Source organism: Neoarius graeffei, chromosome 13 (genome assembly GCF_027579695.1).
Source record: "Neoarius graeffei isolate fNeoGra1 chromosome 13, fNeoGra1.pri, whole genome shotgun sequence".
Classification (NCBI taxonomy): domain Eukaryota; kingdom Metazoa; phylum Chordata; class Actinopteri; order Siluriformes; family Ariidae; genus Neoarius; species Neoarius graeffei.
Genome location: NC_083581.1, coordinates 4427362 through 4447176, shown reverse-complemented (window position 1 = coordinate 4447176; position 19815 = coordinate 4427362). Strand labels below are relative to the sequence as shown.

General features: G+C 38.0%; 1 protein-coding gene across 4 annotated transcripts in view; it reads left to right on the top strand.

Annotated features, from left to right (window-relative positions):
* The first annotated feature begins 708 nt into the window (after positions 1-708).
* Positions 709-19815, top strand: part of dhx35 (DEAH-box helicase 35) — a 56706-nt gene continuing 37599 nt past the window's right edge. For all 4 annotated transcript variants that reach the window (XR_009656012.1, XR_009656010.1, XR_009656011.1 and 1 more), the window contains exons 1-13: positions 709-768; positions 3285-3412; positions 5637-5729; positions 5938-6015; positions 6736-6840; positions 9134-9195; positions 9314-9383; positions 10806-10865; positions 12516-12628; positions 13107-13203; positions 16362-16520; positions 16765-16975; positions 17059-17183. Coding sequence is in view for 1 of the 4 variants with exons in the window: in XM_060937153.1 (XP_060793136.1) it covers positions 729-768; positions 3285-3412; positions 5637-5729; positions 5938-6015; positions 6736-6840; positions 9134-9195; positions 9314-9383; positions 10806-10865; positions 12516-12628; positions 13107-13203; positions 16362-16520; positions 16765-16975; positions 17059-17183 (1341 nt within the window). In the remaining 3 variants the exon portion in view is untranslated. The remainder of the gene's footprint in view (positions 769-3284; positions 3413-5636; positions 5730-5937; positions 6016-6735; positions 6841-9133; positions 9196-9313; positions 9384-10805; positions 10866-12515; positions 12629-13106; positions 13204-16361; positions 16521-16764; positions 16976-17058; positions 17184-19815) is intronic.

Sequence of the window (19815 nt, the reverse complement as noted above, 5' to 3'; positions counted from 1 at the left end):
AAGGTCACTTTAAACTAATCAGAAATCCACTCTATACATTGCTAATGTGCTAAATGACTATTCTAGCTGCAAATGTCTGGTTTTTGGTGCAATATCTCCATAGGTGTATAGAGGCCCATTTCCAGCAACTCTCACTCCAGTGTTCTAATGGTACAATGTGTTTGCTCATTGCCTCAGAAGGCTAATGGATGATTAGAAAACCCTTGTACAATCATGTTAGCACAGCTGAAAACAGTTGAGCTCTTTAGAGAAGCTATAAAACTGACCTTCCTTTGAGCAGATTGAGTTTCTGGAGCATCACATTTGTGGGGTCGATTAAATGCTCAAAATGGCCAGAAAAATGTCTCGACTATATTTTCTATTCATTTTACAACTTATGGTGGGAAATAAAAGTGTGACTTTTTATGGAAAACACAAAATTGTCTGGGTAACCCCAAACTTTTGAACGGTAGTGTAAAATGCAGCTCAGAGTGCTCTAGCATGTGAAATAAAGAACAAATTGTAAAAAAAAAAATTAAATAGATTACAAGTATGAAATAAAAGAATACCAGTGATTAAATATAAATAAATTAATACATTGAAAAGAACAAATTCCTCAGTGTTTCATAGCATCTGAATTTTACACACAGATAGATAAATAATTGCTGATAAATATCGGCCCTCTGTCGCCCCCTGGTGGCGCTTCCCTTTTTAAAGTTTTGTCTGAATATCTGACGTAGTTTTTCAAGATGGCGGCGCCCCACTCCATCATGAAATTCTGGAAACCCGGTAAGATTAGGGATTCGACCCTTTATAATCAGAGTGTAGGTCACAGCTGTGATGTTATTTCAGTGCATTGTGTGTGAGAGAGATATAATGCATGATGATGATGAGTGTGTTTGTGGTTTGTTTATTATTTGTGCTATAAAGTGTTTTGTATAAGTGAAGCTTGTTCTGTGTTGTATTTCTGTTTAGCAGCTTTATATTTTTTCCTGTTACCTTCACGAATAATATAAAAGCCATCCAGAATGAGCCCTGATGTTCATCATCCTTATCCATTACATCCATAATGCACCATTACATCACCATTAAATATAACGACTCTCTCGGGGTTCCTTGCACATCTGTGCACATCTGTACCCTTCTCTACATACACTACCGTTCAAAAGTTTGGGGTCACCCAGACAATTTTGTGTTTTCCATGAAAAGTCACACTTTTATTTCCCACCATAAGTTGTAAAATGAATAGAAAATATAGTCAAGACATTTTTCTGGCCATTTTGAGCATTTAATCGACCCCACAAATGTGATGCTCCAGAAACTCAATCTGCTCAAAGGAAGGTCAGTTTTATAGCTTCTCTAAAGAGCTCAACTGTTTTCAGCTGTGCTAACATGATTGTACAAGGGTTTTCTAATCATCCATTAGCCTTCTGAGGCAATGAGCAAACACATTGTACCATTAGAACACTGGAGTGAGAGTTGCTGGAAATGGGCCTCTATACACCTATGGAGATATTGCACCAAAAACCACACATTTGCAGCTAAAATAGTCATTTACCACATTAGCAATGTATAGAGTGGATTTCTGATTAGTTTAAAGTCATCTTCATTGAAAAGAACAGTGCTTTTCTTTCAAAAATAAGGACATTTCAAAGTGACCCCAAACTTTTGAACGGTAGTGTACGTTCTGTTCCACTTGCTTTTCTCGCCTCCTGGAGGGACACCGACTCAGCCCCTGAGAGACACTGTTCCATGATTAGTGCATTTTAGAAAAGATTAAAGACTTGTTTTTAAACCACACCTAGAATCATGTAGAAAAATATTCTTTGGTTTGAAAAGATCAAATTTGAACTCTTTTGGCTTTGCCCCAAAGCGTTAAAATGGGCGGAAACCAAACAGCCGTCTCCCTTGTGAAGCACGGTGGTGGGAGCACGATGCGAAGCGTTACCCTCTGCCTCGTGGTTGCTTTTCTTTACAAAACTTTTTAAAGTGCATATCATGGGTAAATTCAGGAGCAAGATCAATGTAATTCTCCTATTTTATATTAAACTTTGGTCAAATATTTGTCACATTTTGCATTTTGTGCAATTTTTTTAAATCTTGCGCAATACCAGAAAAATTCAGTTGAAATCGAGCCATTTGAGGCGAATTGGTCCGCCTCTGAAAAAACTTGGCATTTGGATTTCCCGGCAAACACTGATTTTTGTGACGTCGCGTGCGGGACGCCTCCTTCTGAATCCTACGTCAGCGCTGGTTTGTTTATGAGAAAACGACCTGGTGGTTTTCTGCAAATTTCTTCAACGTTATCGCGTAATTATTAAAATGGTTAACAGATGTATCGTAGGAGGGTGTAGCAACACCAATCATGATGGGATTAGTACTCATCGTTTCCCAAAAGACCGGACAATGAGAGAGAAATGGGAGCGCTTGGTCTACACAGGCTGTGCACTGAAACCGTGCAAAGCTCGCGTAGCCTGCTGGCGCTTCCGCAGGTGACGTCACGAATCTGGCTCCAGACTCCCTTGGGGTTTTTCCAGACGCGTTTTGTTATTTTATTTTTTTCTGCTGTAGACAGATGGCCTTGTGCAAAATTACCCTTCTGGAGGAGTGTGTAAAGGGACATACTTTCAGATAAAAAATTGGTCCAGAATATACACTTTAAGTTTTAATCTGCATCATACAGCTGATCATTCTAAAAAATCCCATCACACCACGATGGAAATAATTTAATTTAAATAGTCTAGATGCTTCTTTTTTTCTAGCTGATGCTTCTGTCATTCCTTCCATAAACGTTAAATAAATATTTTGTTCCAGAAAATGTCACCTTATCACCATATTGATTACTTTTTATAAATCTGTTTATTATTAATAGCGCATCCGCTGTACTCGTCCCTTTGAACAAGCTGTTGCTATAGAAATGATAACGTATTAGAACGAGCGTATTAATATAAACCTGTGCTAATGTCAGAGCTGCTGTTCTAGGAAATTAATCAACATTTTTTTCTTCTGACTAATCAGAATCGTACGGCGCTGTGGTGTAATTAATAATAATGACAGTAAATAGGAGGCCTCGTGTAGTGGATTCCTTCTGTCTTTATTTTCATTTCTTCCTTCTAATCTTCTTCACCTTCTGCTGAAATGTTCACGGTCCATATCTACTTGCATTTTTTAGTTTTTTTCACTTCTTAGTGTTAACTTTTGTGTATTCTTAAGTTATTTCTGCTTTGAGCAAACTTTAGAGCAAATGTTTTCTAAAAAAGAAGTGGTGTGTGTGTGTGTGTGTGTGTGTGTACGTGTATGTACAGGGGCCGAGGGGCCGGGAGTGTGTGAGGAGAGGGAGCTGAACACGGAGCCGAGTGGCACCGCCGTCATCTACAACCCTCACAGCGCTCTGTCTGTGGAGAAACAGAGGCAGAAGCTGCCCGTCTTTAAGGTATCTTTAAAGAATCTGCACGAGACTAAACCACTGACACGGAACGATACTGTGTTTCGGGGTCCAAGCGCTGTCTGAGTTGTTGCCACGGGAACCCATACGACCATCCACACACCGTTTTAATCAAAGTTTTGTGCAATAATTCAGCTCGGTCCCAAAAGTCTTCCCACCAATTTTTGTTTGTGTCTCTTAAACCCTTTAGCGCCACCAGCAGGCCAGATTCAGACACCTTTCTGTTAATCACTGTGCAAGTATTATCGCACCGTGCTTGGACCCCTTATTCTTTATGAACCATTAAAGTGTCCGTCTGTACCTCTGTTTATCATAAGTACTCAATTTTTACACCGTGTTGGGTCTCTTTTACTCTCTTTTGCTCCATTTTAGTTGGTATTTCATTATCTTCGTTTGTTCCTTTATTTTATGTAGCTTTACTTTGCTTTATGTTACTTTATGTTACTGTTCCTTTACTTTCACATTGCTTTACATGACATGACTTTGGTACTATTAACATTTACATTACTTTGTTATTTAAGTGTTTGTATTACTTTACATGACTTTACATGACTTTGTTACTCTCATGTTTACATTACTTTATATTATGTGACTTCGGTACTTTAACATTACATTCCTTTACATGACTTTGTACTCTAAAGTTTACATTACATGAGTTTGGTACGTTAGCATTTACACTTCATTACTTTACATGACTTTACAGTACCAAAGTTTACGTTACATTTTGCGACTTTACTTTAATGTTTACATTACTTTATGTGACTGTTACGTTTACATTACATTATTTTATACGACTTTGCTACTTTAATGTGTACATTACTTTACGTGACTCTGTTACTTTAACATTTGCATTTCATTACTTTACCTGACTTTGGTACTGTAAAGCTTACATTACATTAAAGTATCAAAGTCGCATAAAGTAATGTAAACAATAAAGTACCAAAGTCGGGTAATGTCATGTAAACTTTACAGTACCAAAGTAATGAAATGTAAATGTTAAAGTAAGAGAGTCATGTTAAGTAAAGTAATGTAAACATTAAAGTACCAAGGTCATATAAAGTAATGTAATGTAAAAGTAACGGTCACGTAAAGTAATGCAAACATTAAAGTACCAAAGTTGCATAATGTCATGTAAAATATACAGTATCAAAGTCATGTAAAGTAATGAAATGTAAATGTTAAAGTAAGAAAGTCATGTTGTGTAAAGTAACAGCAACTTTAAAGTATTGAAGTCACATAAAGTAATGTAAAAGTTTCAGTTGTGTAAAGTAATGTAAACATTAAAGTACCAAGGTCATATAAAGTAATGTAAAAGTAACGGTCACATAAAGTAATGTAAACATTAAAGTTCCAAAGTCACATAATGTCATGTAAACTTTACAGTACCAAATCCACATAAAGTAATGAAATGTAAATGTTAAGTAACAGTAACGTAAAGTAATGTAAACATTAAAGTAGTTACACAAAGTCACATAATGTCATGTAAATGTTACAGTACCAAATTCATGTAATGTCATGAAATGTAAATGTTAATGTAACAAAGCCACATAAAGTATTGTAAAGTAACATAACATTTATAGTATCGAAGTTGCATTATGTCATGTAAACTTTACAATACCAAAGTCATGTAAAGTAACAAAGTGTAAAGGTGACAGTCACATAACGTTATGTAAACATTAAAGTACCACAGTCACATAATGTTTACATTACATTCTGACTTTGCTACTTTAACATTATGTTACATTACATGACTTTGTACTCTAAGGTTTACATTATTTTACATGAATTTGGTACTTTAACGTTTATGTTGCTTTACACGACTTGACATTAGTTTCTTACTGTAGTGTCACTTTACATTGCTTAGTTAATTTATTGCTCGACTTTTATGTTGCTTTATATTAATTGACATCACTTTGTTACTTTATATTGAGCTTTTTACTCTAATCTTTTTTTACTCTCAGTTCTTCTTATTATTATCTTGGCAAGTTATATGTTTGGATTATGCAAATGTAAATGATTTGTATGAGCTGAATCGTGTGAACGCTCCTCGAAAGATAAACAAATTTAGAGATTAGTTAGAGAGCTCATTTGCATATCTATTTGCATACTGCAGCTGTGTGTGATGTACCAGTGATGGGGGGGGGAAAGAAATTTCCCATCATGCTGTCACATTTTTGAACACATCTTTTTACTCTTGACGTCAAACTTGCAGCACAGGAACAACGTCCTGTACATGGTGGAAAGCTTTCAGACCGTGGTGATCCTGGGTGAGACCGGCTCGGGGAAGAGCACCCAGATTCCTCAGGTAAACTCCAGCACTTCTGCTCTCTCAACACGGCCTGACTTATGATGACATGTTTTGTGTGTAATGTGCTGACGAGGAGAAGGAAAATGTGCCTTTGTGCAGTTTTTGATTTTTCTCTCGCCCTGGTGTAGAACGCTGATTACTTTGAGCTCAGTTCTGCAGTGTCAGGCTGTGTGCAATGGACTGGTGTGTGTGTGTGTGTTTTCAGTACCTCCTGGAGGCCGGATGGGCCGCAGAGGGGAAGGTAATCGGCGTGACTCAGCCTCGGAGAGTCGCCGCTACATCGGTGTGTATCGCTTTTGTGATTTAATTCACAGTAAATGGTTTATGTCCTGAAAATGTACTAAAGGTACCAGTGTATGCTTTGAAAGTGTGTGTGTGTGAGAGAGATGATGTAACAATAAATTCAAAGCACCACACATGCGCGCACATACAATCCAGATATTTCCATTGGAGTTAAAGTGTTCAAAGATTAAAAAAAAAAAAAACCCCACAAATGCTAAGGCCGTCTGAATTTTTCCATTTTATAGCCATAATTTTTAAACATTAATCAAAACAAAACATCAAAAAAAATAGAATTAAAAAAAAAATTCCAGAAGTAACGGCCAGTTTGTGTTTGAGTCTCATATCAATAATTAGCTCCGCCCCTAAATACCATTACACCTTATTCATGCTTTTCCTGGTACCAAAGACAGACCTCAGTATTCACGCAACCAGAACCAATGGTACAGGATCACTGCTCATGGAAAAGATGCAATTCTGGTACTTGATGTAAAAAGATCTGGTTACATGGTTCTTGGTACTATCAGTAACCACACAACCAGAACCTTTTAGTACAGAACTGATAACAGATGGAAAAAGGCACATTTCTGATACCTGTATTAAAAAATTCTGGTTGTGTAACTCTTTGTACCAAAAGCAGACACAGTACAATGCTGGTTGTCAATGGAAAACGAACGGGTCTGGTTCCTGGTGTGAAAAATTCTGGTACTCTGTGTGTGTTTAGGTGGCCAGTCGGGTAGCAGAGGAACGTGGGGCGTTTTTGGGGCACGAGGTGGGATATACCATCCGCTTTGACGACTGCTCAGATCCTCAGGCCACCCGAATAAAGGTACCAGTGTCCATCTGTACCTCAGGTTACCATTAGTACTCCATTTTTACACTTCACTACATTACATTGTGTTACTCTGTGATTTACATTGTTGTCAGTTCACATTCCTTTATTTTACTTTATTACCGTGTTTTATGTTACTTTACCTTATGTTGCATTGCTTTATGGCACTTCGTTACTCTGATTTATATTGCTTTACATTGTGTACAATCGAAATTTACATTTTGTAGTAAAAAATAAATTTACACTCGGATTACCAAAAATTTACACAGCTTTATGCTACTTTACAGTGCTTTGTGACTTAAACATTATTTTACTTTGCTTTGCCTTATGTTGCTTTGTTACTCGAATTTATGTTGTTTTACAGTGTCACTTTATTTTTTCAACTTCTATGCTGCTTTTCATTACTTTACCTTCATTTTTACTTTGACATTAGTGTTACTCTAATTTCTGTTGCTTTATGTTACTTTTGTTCCTCAAACATGTGTTGCTTTGCTTTACGCTACAGTGCTTTGTTACTCAAACTTTTGTTGCTTTACATTACATTTATGGCAAAGTTTTACTCTAATTTCTGTTGCTTTCCACCACTTTATTACTCAAACCTGTGTTGCTTTACACCTCTTTGATTGCCAAAAATTTGTCGCTTTATGCTACTTTACAATGCTTTGTTACTTAAACTTTTATGTTGTTTTACACTTTACTTAACATTAAAGTTGCTTACTTAACATTATTTTACTTTGCATTGCCTTATGTTGCTTTGTTCCTCGAATTCATGTTGCCTTACATTGTCACTTTATTCCTTAAAGTTTTATGCTGCTTTTCATTATTTACCTTCCTTTTTACTTTGACATTTACATTGATTTACATTACACTAGTGTTGCTTTACATTACTTTGTTCCTCAAACATTTGTTGCTTTGCTTTACTTTACAGTGCTTTGCTACTCAAACTTTTATGTTGCTTTACATTGCTTTACGTTAAAGTTTAACTCTAATTTCTGTTGCTTTCCACCACTTTATTACTCAAACCTGCGTTGCTTTACACCACTTTGCCAAAAATTTGTCGCTTTGTGCTACTTTACAATGCTTTGTTACTTAAACTTTTATGTTTTACATTACTTAACATTATTTTACTTTGCATTGCCTTATGTTGCTTTGTTACTCAAATTCATGTTGCTTTACAAAGTCACTTTATTCCTTCAACTTTTATGCTGCTTTTCATTACTTTACCTTCCTTTTTACTTTGATATTTACATTACATTAGTGCTACTGTAATTTCTGTTGCTTTACATTACTTGGTTCCTCAAGCATTTGTTGCTTTCCTTTACGGTGCTTTGTTACTCAAACTTTAATGTTGCTTTACATTGCTTTATGGTAATTTGTTACTCAAATTTATGTTGCTTTACATTATGTCACTTTATTCCTTCAACTTTTATGTTGTCTTTCATTACTTTACCTTCCTTTTTTTACTTTGACATTACATTTGTGTTACTCTAATTTCTGTTGGTTTACATTACTTTACATTGCTTTATGGTAAAGTTTAACTAATTTATGTTGCTTTCCACCACTTTTTATTATTATTCAAACCTGCGTTGCTTTACAACACTTTCATTGCCAAAAATGTGTCGCTTTTTGCTACTTTACAGTGCTTTGCTACTTAAGGGTTTATGTTGTTTTACATTACTTAACATTATTTTACTTTGCATTACCTTACGTTGCTTTATTACTCTAATTCATGTTGCTTTACAATGTCACTTTATTCCTTCAACTTTTATGCTGCTTTTCATTACTTTACCTTCCTTTTTTACTTTGACATTTCCATTCTGTTAGTTTTACTCAAATTTCTGTTGCTTTACATTACTTTACAGTGCTTGCTTACTCAAACTTTTTTGCATTATTTTACGTCGCTTTACATTACGTCACTTTATTCCTTAAACATTTGTTGCTTTTCATTACTTTACATTAATTTACATTACTGTGTTCCTCTAACTTGCTTGTTACTCTGCTTTTATATCGCTTTACATTAGATTAAATTATTTTGTTACTCAACATTTTACATTTCTTTCCCTTACTTCCCTGCACTGTCCTCTACTTTACTTTACATTATGTTCCATTACTTTGTTACTCCGTTGCTTTACATTATTTATGTTACCGTTACTCTAATTTTGTTGCTTGATGTTACTGTGTTGCTCTGCTTTTACTTTTTGCTTTTAATCACGTTTTCTCAGTGATTAGTTTCACCTTCAGCCTAAACTGACCTTTGACCTTGAACCTGCTTTATTCTTTCTTGTTGCAGTTCCTCACTGACGGGATGTTGGTCAGGGAGATGATGGCCGACCCGCTGCTCAAAAAGTACAGGTCAGGCTTTGTTTAAAGCTGAATCTTCTCAGCAGTGAAATCTAACCTGCTGTGGTTAGTGGTTTTGGATGCCGTGAGCTCATTGTGTGTGTGTGTGTGTGTGTGTGTGGCACTGCAGTGTCCTCATGTTGGACGAGGCCCATGAGAGGACTCTCTACACCGACATCGCCATCGGCCTTCTCAAGAAGGTGACTCACTCGTCATGCTCCCTGCAGCACGAGTTTTATTTTTAATTCTCTCTCTCTCTCTCTCTCTCTCTCTCTCTCTCTCATAGTGTACCTTTTTCACAAGCTTGGAGCTGCTGACGCTCAGGAAAACAGACTGTTGTCCTGTATTTCCACCATTTTGACCGCTGAATAAATTACACAGTGACTGTCCTAACTGTGTAATCACAACAACAACAACTGTTAAAGGAGAACTGAAGTCATTTTTAAACTTGCTTTATTTCTTAATTAACGTGTTATTCAATTACGTTTTCGGTTTTAGTAACCTTATATCGTGACTCGTATTGGCAACTAATTGCAATTAAATATGATACTTATCGGCCTGTTTGGTTTTTAGCCGTGTTGAATTTAGTTCGTTTGGTCCACGGCAGGCGTCACTTATCCTCGCGATCTTCACGAGACTTCGAAACGTGAAGTGTCAGCCAGGTGTCAGTGCCGCCATTTTGAAAACTGTTTTACAAACGAAGTATTGCACAGAAACAAGTTTAAATGACGATTACTGACGACTTTTTTCAAACTTTCCTGATTGCTATCAAAACAAACAAAACTTCCGGCTTGATTACATCAGCATTCAAAAGAGGGCGCGCGCGTCTTTTGACAACCCCTGTGTCCAAAATTGCTCCCTACTCACTATATAGGGCACTATATTAGTGAGGACGCCATTTTGTAGTGCTGTCCGAAACCTTAGTGAGGATTATTTACATCCTATATAGTGCACTCAAAGTATCCCACAATGCATCACGAAAATATACTTTGTATTGATTAATGTGTGAAATGCGCTCAGTATAATATGGATTTCTCACAAAAACACACGCATGTGTTTATTATTTTGAAACCCACCAGCCAGCTGATCTGGCACGTTTTAATTGTGCGACAGTAATGACGTAAATATCAGCGCGATGGACTAGTGTCCGAAAGCGTTTTTATAATTTTACCAATGAGCTCACTGTATAGTCCTCTATATAGTAATTCCCTATATAGGGAGTAGGGAGTAGTGAACGAGTGAGCAATTTCGGACACAGGGAACGTTGGCAGATGTTGGTCACTTTGATTTCTGCTGTACGTTTTACTTCCGTCCTACGATGCCTCGCACAGGTCTCAACAAATCTCGTTTACGGCCATCGCTTTGACATATGGACTGATATATTACAGAGCATATTTCAAACACTCATAAGTTGCTATAGCAGCGACAAAATAGCGATCAAAAATGCATTCCTATATTTAATAAAATGAGATAAATAAATAGAATTTTGATGATAAATTTGCCTTCAGTTCCCCTTTAAAGAGTTTACCTCACTGAGGATAAATTGTGCAGAATGGATTAAGATAAAGGATTAAAAAGCACCTGCTGGTGTTTTACTGCATTCATTTTCTCATCTCTCTCAGATTCAGAGGAAGAGGAGAGACCTGCGACTTATCGTCGCGTCCGCTACACTGGATGCCAAGGTTGTTCAGTGTTTCATCATTTTATTCAAGTGATATAACAATATAACTAATTGGGATATTCTTCTTTTATTTAATTACTGTGTTTACATGATTTAAAGGAAGACGTGAAGAATATCATTACAGAACTTTACAGAACAAAACAACTGAAACTTCCTTTCTTACTTTACGCTACTTTTACATTACTCAGTTACTCTGTTGCATGATGCGACTTTGTTCCTTTACATTATTAGACATTATTCAACATCACTTTGTTACCCTGCTGTTTTTATGTTGCTTTACTTTGTTACTATTACTCTTATTTTACTTTACGATACATTGTTCCGTGTAAATGTGTAAAGTTTACACACTTTACATGACATGACGTTGGTGTTTGCATTATTCTACGTCAGGCTACTTGGTTACGTTACGTTGCTTTATGATGCGTTGTGTGAGTAGACATTGTGTTTACTTTATATTCTTTTACGTTGCTGGTTTACTTTGTTAACCTACTTTTATGATTCTTTACATTGCTTTATGTTACTTTATGTTATGCTATTCCTACTTTAGGCTACTTTGTTACTTTACAATACTTAACTTGGATAAATTTATTTATTTATTTATTTATTTATGCAGCGTTACACTGATTTGTTCCTGTATTACTTTACATTGCTTACACCAAATTACTAGACTGTTATTTTATCTTACTTTACACTGCTTTACGTTGCATTATTCTTCTTTACGCTACTTTTACTTTGTAACATTTCTTTGTTAACTTGCATAATTTCACAATACTTTGCAAATACTTGACATCGTTTTACGTTAATCTTCTATGAGACTCCAACACTCTACTTCACTTCCGTTCCTTTTCATTGCTTTACTTTATACCATGCTGCAAATTTGGCTTTGGTTTTGAACAGTGAAATGCACTATAAACAAAATTACATCCAAGGACAAAATAAGTGACATTCCTAAATATTAGCAGATAAATAATTGTCCTGAAAAAAAAAATTCAAGCAACATAATCAAGAATGCATTTTTAACGTACATCTATTTGAAAGCAAGTTAAAAACTGTACACAACTCTCTAAAATATAATTTATTCATGACCAACTTCTCAAACTAGTCTTTGATGTTAAAAACTAAAATACAGTCATTGACTTTTATTGACCAACTTTCTTGACGACAAAAGAAAGCAGCTTTCCAAATAAATAAATAAATAAATAAATAAATAAATAAATGTACTGCATTGTGTTCTAAAATTATATTCAGTATTTAATGTAACGCTTGGTCTTTTATTAAATGAAAAAAAAAGTAGAAGAATGAAACAGGCCTCAGCACCCAGCCTTGAGGTACTCCTGCGTTTAAAACAACTCAATCAGGTTCAACGGAGAAACAGAAAGTGTTAATAAAGAGGCAGAGGATTTGAACATGATGATGTAGTAATAACATTTATGAAATATTTTAATTCATGACCCATGTATTCTGGAAAAAAAGGAGTAAAGATACGGAAGGAAATTGCATCGTGGGCAGTTTTTCTTTCATCCTTTCATCAGTTTTTGTTGTGAAATTTGGGCCGAAGAAAATTCCTATGACTGAATGTGTTTTTTTTTTTCTTTGTTTGTTTGTTATAATTGTTATAATGTGTTTTTTTTTTTTTTTTTTATTCTTATAGAAATTTCATGACTTTTTTAACCTGAATGAAACGGGAGACCCGAGTAAGGACACGTGCGGGATCCTGACTGTCGAGGGCCGCACATTCCCTGTGGATGTTTTCTACACAGTCAGGTGCTGCTTCTTCATGATGTTACCCTTCTCCTCCTTACACTGTTAACCGAGTTGTGATGTTAAATTAAGTAAATTAAGCGCATGTTCTTTGGTATGTGAGCAAAATAAACACAATACTTCTATTATTGTACCTTTTAAGCATCCTCCAGGCCTAACATTCCTGTTCGTTCAACAGTTCCCCCCCCCACTTTTCTTTTGAAACCCTGTTAGAACACTTACATTTACAGAGACGTAACTAACATCGAAGAAATTCTAGCGAAATGTTTCAAAGGGTGTGAAAACTTTTGCACTCAGCTAAATGCTGTAGTTGTAACTGACGTGACATGATGATTTTTGATTGTTTTGATCATCTGAACATATTAGAGACTCGTCTTATGTCCTCTAAATGTCATCACGGTCTGTTTCTGATCTCAGCATCACTGTTAGATTCGATGGACACTTTTTTTTTTTCTTTTAAATTTTGTTTATTTGTTTGTAGTCCAGTTCCAGATTACGTAAAGGCCACCGTGGAAACTGTCATGAAGATTCATGAAGCTGAGGATGACGGAGACGTGCTGGTGTTCCTCACCGGACAGGTGTGTGTGTGAGAATAAGGATCATTTAATAAAACTCATATAATAATTCAATTAAAAACCAGATATTTACTAACACACTTCCACTCCGCTATAACGAACTCCTTGGGTGACGTCCAAATAGTTCGTTATACTGAAAAGTTTGCAAGACTGAAATAGAGCCACTTCTCACACCAAACACTCGCATTATATGCGGAAATTTTAGGCACATAAAAATTCCTTCTCAAGAATTTCTCCTCCCGAGTCACTATCGCAGTTCACTGACTGTTGTACAGTGTCTTGCAAAAGTATTCATCCCCCTTGGTGTTTGTCCTGTTTTGTTGCATTACAAGCTGGAATTAAAATGGATTTTTGGCACCATTTGATTTACACAACATGCCGACCACTTTAAAGGTACAAATTATTGTTTTGTTCTGACACAAACAATAATTAAGATGAAAAAACAGAAATCTGGAGTGTGCATAAGTATTCACCCCCTTTCATATAAGAGCTGCTCCAAACAATTCACTTCATAAGTCACATAATTAGTTGATTAAGATCCACCTGTGTGCAATCAAAGTGTCACATGATCTGTCACATGATGTCTGTGTATATATAAAATCACCCTGTTCTGGAAGGACCCTGACTCTGCAACACGACTAAGCAAGCAACATGAAAACCAATGAGCCTCCAAACAGGTCAGAGACAAAGTTGTGGAGAAGTATAGATCAGGGTTGGGTCATAAAAAATATCCCAAACTTTGAATATCCCACAGAGCTCCATTAAATCCATTATAGCAAAAAATGAAAGCATATGGCACCACTACAAACCTGACAAGAGAAGGCCCCGCCCACCAAAACTCTCAGACCGGGCAAGGAGGGCATTAATCAGAGATGCAACAAAGAGAACACTGAAGGAGCTGCAAAGATCCACAGCGGAGATGGCGGTATCTATCCATAGGACCACTTTAAGCCGTACACTTCACAGAGTAGGCGGGGCTTTATGGAAGAGTGGGCAGAAAAAAAGTCATTGCTTAAGAAAACGCGTTTGGAGTTTGCCCAACAGCATGTGGCAGACTCCCTAAACACATGGAAGAAGATTCTCTGGTCAGATGAGACTAAAATTGAACTTTTTGGCCATCATGGGAAATGCCATGTGTGGCGCAAACCCAACACCCTGAGAACACCATTCCTACAGTGAAGCATGGTGGTGGCAGCATCATGCTGTGGGGATATTTTTCATCTGCAGGAACAGGAAAGCTGGTCGAGACTGAAGGAAAGATGGATGGCACTAAATACAGGGCAATTCTGGAGGAAAACCTGTTTGAGTCGGCCAGAGGTTTGAGACTGGGATGAAGGTTCACGTTCCAGCAGGACAATGACCCTAAACATACTGCTAAAGCTACACTGGAAGAGTGGCTTAAAAGGAAACATTTAAATGTCTTGGAATGGCCGAGTCAAAGCCCAGACCTCAATCCAATTGAGAATCTGTGGCATAACTTGAAGATTGCTGTAAACCAATGCAACCCATCTAACTTGAAGGAGTTGGAGCAGTTTTGTCTTGAGGAATGGGCAAAAATCCCAGTGGCTAGATGTGCTAAGCTAATAGAGACATACCCCAAGAGATTTGCAGCTGGAATTGTAGCAAAAGGTGGCTCTATAAAGTATTGACGTTGGGGGGTGAATACCTATGCAAACTCCAGATTTCTGTTTTTTCATCTTAATTATTGTTTGTGTCACACGATAAAAAAACAAAAAAGCAAAAAAACTAATGTGCACCTTTAAAGTGGTCGGCATGTTGTGTAAATCAAATGGTGCTAACCCTCCAAAAATCCATTTTAATTCCAGCTTGTAATGCAACAAAAAAGGACAAACACCAAGGGGGATGAATACTTTTGCAAGACACTGTAAAGGATCACAAACAGAGGTGATGATTGATTTCTTCTGTTATGGAAATGACGGAGGTTACCGTTGTATTGTATCGTTGTCGATGTCCAAACACTGACTCGCTCTGTTTTCTAAATCTTCTACTGATTGTTTGTCTCTGGGGGAAGAGGAACACATGGATCAGTGTGTCGTGTAAACAGGTGAATGATGGATGTAATTACAGGAAGAGTGTTTGTTTATTTACAAACAGGCAGGCAAAAATATAAGCTGAAGAAAGGCAGGGTCGTGAAATGGGTAATGATCATGTGAGGCACAAACAGAATGGTGGAGGCAAAGACGAAAGGCACAAAACAAAGTCAAAACCAGAAAGGCAATACACAGATAATAAGGCTTGGTAATGTTAGACACTCAGTACAGCACATATAGTTTACCAAGTCTCTGTGTTTAGAGAGTCCTTATAAGCACGCGCTGTGATTGCACTGTAATCCGGAACAGGTGCATGATACTGTAATTAGTCAACACAATGATGTTTTTATGAAGACTTCGATTCATCGTCACTGAAGGCGAAGGACGCGAACTTGGTTTGTTGTAGCGCAGTTGCAGTGTATTAAGTAATCAAATCCCGCTAATCAAATCTGACACTTTAATTACGCTTTATCATGACTCCTGCACTTATTGAAATTGATTTAGCATTTATTTTTAAATTTCATTACACATCTCGGCGAAGTTCCATACAACGCTGCGTTTCAATTTGCCAAAAATAAGAATCATTAATAGCTGGTTCTTCTTCTTGACTCTACGACAGAGTGTGACGATATCTCTAAGCGACATAACGACAACAAACAATTCTTTTCAAGTAAGGAATAAAACACTCACTCAGTGTTGTGTTGTTGTAGGAAACTAATCAACGATGAAGTGGAGTCGCTGTTACTGTCCCTTTAATCACGTCCTGAAATGTTTTATTTATTCCTCTTTTATCACAGCATTTAGCCCAGGATTACAATTTTATATTGCTATAAAGATATATCATTCCTTCACCAGCTTCTCTTTTAACGATAAGATTTAAAAAAACCCCACAGCTTGTCATGTTACTTAGGAAATGCGAAGAAGCGTGAACTCCTCTGTCCTGAGGTTTAAACTTCCAGCTTTAGAGAACTTCGACGTTGGAGACTGTGTCCATAAACATTCCACAAACACATTCCTGTTTCCAGAAAACGTCACCGTGTCAGTGATTATGTACGTGCGTTTTTAGACACTGTTGCTATAGAAACGATAACCCGTGTGTGATTTGTGTAGGACGAGGTGGAGAAGGTGGTGTCCATGCTGCAGGATCAGGCTCGCTCTCTGTCTCGTCACGGTATGAAGAAACATCTGCGCGTCCTTCCCATGTACGCCGGCCTGCCTTACTCCGAGCAGCTGAAAGTGTTCGAACGGCTGCCACCTACTGTCCGAAAGGTGAAAGTGCAACAGCGAATGTTTAACATTTAATCAGCTCCATTGGAATGCTGTGGTCATGTGGTTTGAAATGGGTAAACAAATGCCTCATGCGATGCAAATTTAATCATTTTTCACCCTTCAGGTAAAAGGTTTTGGTTCTCCATGTCCCGGATGGAGCTGGTATGAAAAACACGAGTGGCGTATTTCCCAGTAAAACACTCATGTTTATGTAATCTAATGAAATAAAACGCATCTCTGGCAGGTGGTGGCCGCCACTAACATCGCCGAGACGTCCATCACCATCAACGGCATCGCGTTCGTGATCGACTGTGCATTTGTCAAGCTGCGATGCTACAACCCCCTGACAGCCATCGAGTCTCTGGTAGTGACGCCCATCTCCAAAGCCTCGGCGTCTCAGAGAGCAGGAAGAGGAGGACGTAACCGGCCCGGGAAATGTTTCCGCCTTTACACAGGTACGTCACGGTGTATACGCCATCGCACAACTCAGATGTGTTCCACCTGAAGAAGTGACCCGAAACTGGTGTCGTTTATTCAGAGGAAGACTTCGAGAAGCTTCCGGAGAGCACTGTGCCCGAGATGCAGCGCAGTAATTTGGCTCCGGTGATCCTCCAGCTCAAAGCTCTGGGCATCGACAACGTTCTGCGCTTCAGCTTCCTGTCTGTGAGTGTAGCGTGCAGCATGTAAATATAAGCAGTAATTTCTGTTTATCTGATACTAAGAGAATCGCAGGCATCATTTGGTAAGATTCCACCCAGAGAAGGAAGTGACACGCTATCTTCATTGCTCTGTTGATGGTGGGCGGGGCTTGCTGAGCGACGAACGAGCTTTTTATCTGTAGCCTATTAACAAAAAGTGGGGAAGTCGAGCAGTAACGTTAGTCCAACACATTAGCAGAGACGCTTTCACATAAAGGCAGCAATAGACACCGTCACATGGTGCCGTTGGAGTCTTGTTCTCGGACTTGAGGTTTAGTGGCTCGACTAGAACACTGCAAATTTATGACTATTCAAATCGATGAAAAAAAGAATCGTGATTATTCTCAGGCTGTGTAATCGCGTAGTTTTTCCAAGCTGTAATTGCGTTGTTTAGACAGAAGAGGGTGCAATAACGTAAAATAGCAGGAATGTACATGACTTCATCGTAGACGGAAGTAACGCAGCTCTAATGTTGTGAAAAAAGTACACAAAATGGCTCTAAAATGTGAAAGAGGTGTTGTGTGATTGACTACAAATAGATTTACCCACAAATCAGAGCTCGCGCTCTCTTACAAACTGCTGAAAGATAAAGAAAAGAGAAGCAAATAGAGAGAGTATAATTGTTCATAAATGTTTATTAAGAAAAGGAATATGTACTTATTGACTGAGTGAGCAGGAGGGCTGGACGGGAAAATATTTGGCTGGAGGTCGTGCCGTATAGCCCGAGCACAGCGGCCCTCCCGCTCACATGACCTCCTTTAACGAACACACACAGTGGAAACCAGTGACCAACGGTGTGTGAAAAACGACTCAGCTGAACACAGTGAAAGTGAATTTTTTTATTATCCAGATGATTTCGGACACAGACCTCATTGAAAAGCTGAAAAAAATACTTTCAAGTGAAGGTCACTTGTTCACACAAGGACAACAAGAAGAAAGAAAACACAGTTTAAAAAAAAAAACTAAGTACGACATGAACGCTTTCAAAATATTTCTCGCTGAAGTTAAGGAGGAAAGAGACGTAACAGTCATCCCCTCTGAACAGTGAGACAGCTTGCTATGGAGTTTCTATATACAAGTGAAGAAAAAAGGAAATTTAGACGATGAACATGAATTCCTTGTCTTCCTTTTCGCGAAGTATTCAACGCTGCCTTGACGACAACAACAACAGTAAGATAAACATCCTGAAAGACGAAGACTTTAAAAAGTCCAGGGAAGTCCTGAAGTCCAAGCGCAGAGACCTCTCAGAAGCCTTGACTGGTGGAGATGTTGATCGCATTTTTGAAGCAAACGATTTTAATGAAATTGTTAAAAATAAAACATTAATAAAATTCCTGTTCACTGTGCTCGGTTGTGTTGCTCATTTTTCAAAGTAACAAATGAAAACAGCGGAAGCGAGGGAAACGGGTCCAGGGTCGCATATGCTATTTTCCGGACCAGATTCAAAATATTTGTTTAATTTTTAATAAAAGGAATATTTTCGTTAATATGCGATTTTATTTTTTTTGCGGTCCGGTTTCCATCAAATCCTGCGCGCTGATTGGCTGGCGAGCGGGTCCGTATCCTACGGTACGGACCCCGGTTACGGACCTCTGGCGACTCGCTTGTTCACAACAACAACAAACATAGTAGCAATTTTTCTCAACATTTATTTTTGCATTTCTCAGGAGAATAGCATTAATTTTACAGCATGGATAGCGATAACGACAGTGTTCACAGCGAAAGCGAGTTTTACTCCCCTGAGGAAGAAGAAATAAAAGAAAACATTGCAGGAGAAAGATAAAAACCTCTAACTGTTGCTAACGCCGAGCAAAAACATAGCTGAATCCTGAATAATAATTTTTATTTAAAATAGATGTAAGAAGTTGATCATATAAAATATTAAAAAAAATAATGTTGTACATAGGGCGGCACGGTGGTGTAGTGGTTAGCGCTGTCGCCTCACAGCAAGAAGGTCCGGGTTCGAGCCCCGTGGCCGGCGAGGGCCTTTCTGTGTGGAGTTTGCATGTTCTCCCCGTGTCCGCGTGGGTTTCCTCCGGGTGCTCCGGTTTCCCCCACAGTCCAAAGACATGCAGGTTAGGTTAACTGGTGACTCTAAATTGAGCGTAGGTGTGAATGTGAGTGTGAATGGTTGTCTGTGTCTATGTGTCAGCCCTGTGATGACCTGGCGACTTGTCCAGGGTGTACCCCGCCTTTCGCCCATAGTCAGCTGGGATAGGCTCCAGCTTGCCTGCGACCCTGTAAAGGATAAAGCGGCTAGAGATAATGAGATGAGATGAAACCTCAGCTCTGGCAGAAAGTAATCTAAAATCGTCCACTGTTTCATTGGTTGTTTTCCGAAAACATTTCAGGAGAAAGCTAAAAACCTGTAACTGTTGCTAACGCCGAGCAAAAACATGGCTGAATCCTGAATGACTCAATTTTGTATAAATAGGGAACTACATAGCACAAAATGTAGTTTTTTTTCCTGCCATGGAAGTGCACTTGTATACCAAGGAGGAAGCCATTTGCATTACAGCCGTGAATGAGGATTCAAAATGGCGGCTCGGCTCGGTTTTCCCTTTCGGGTGCTCTCGTTTTCTGTTAGAATTTGGTAA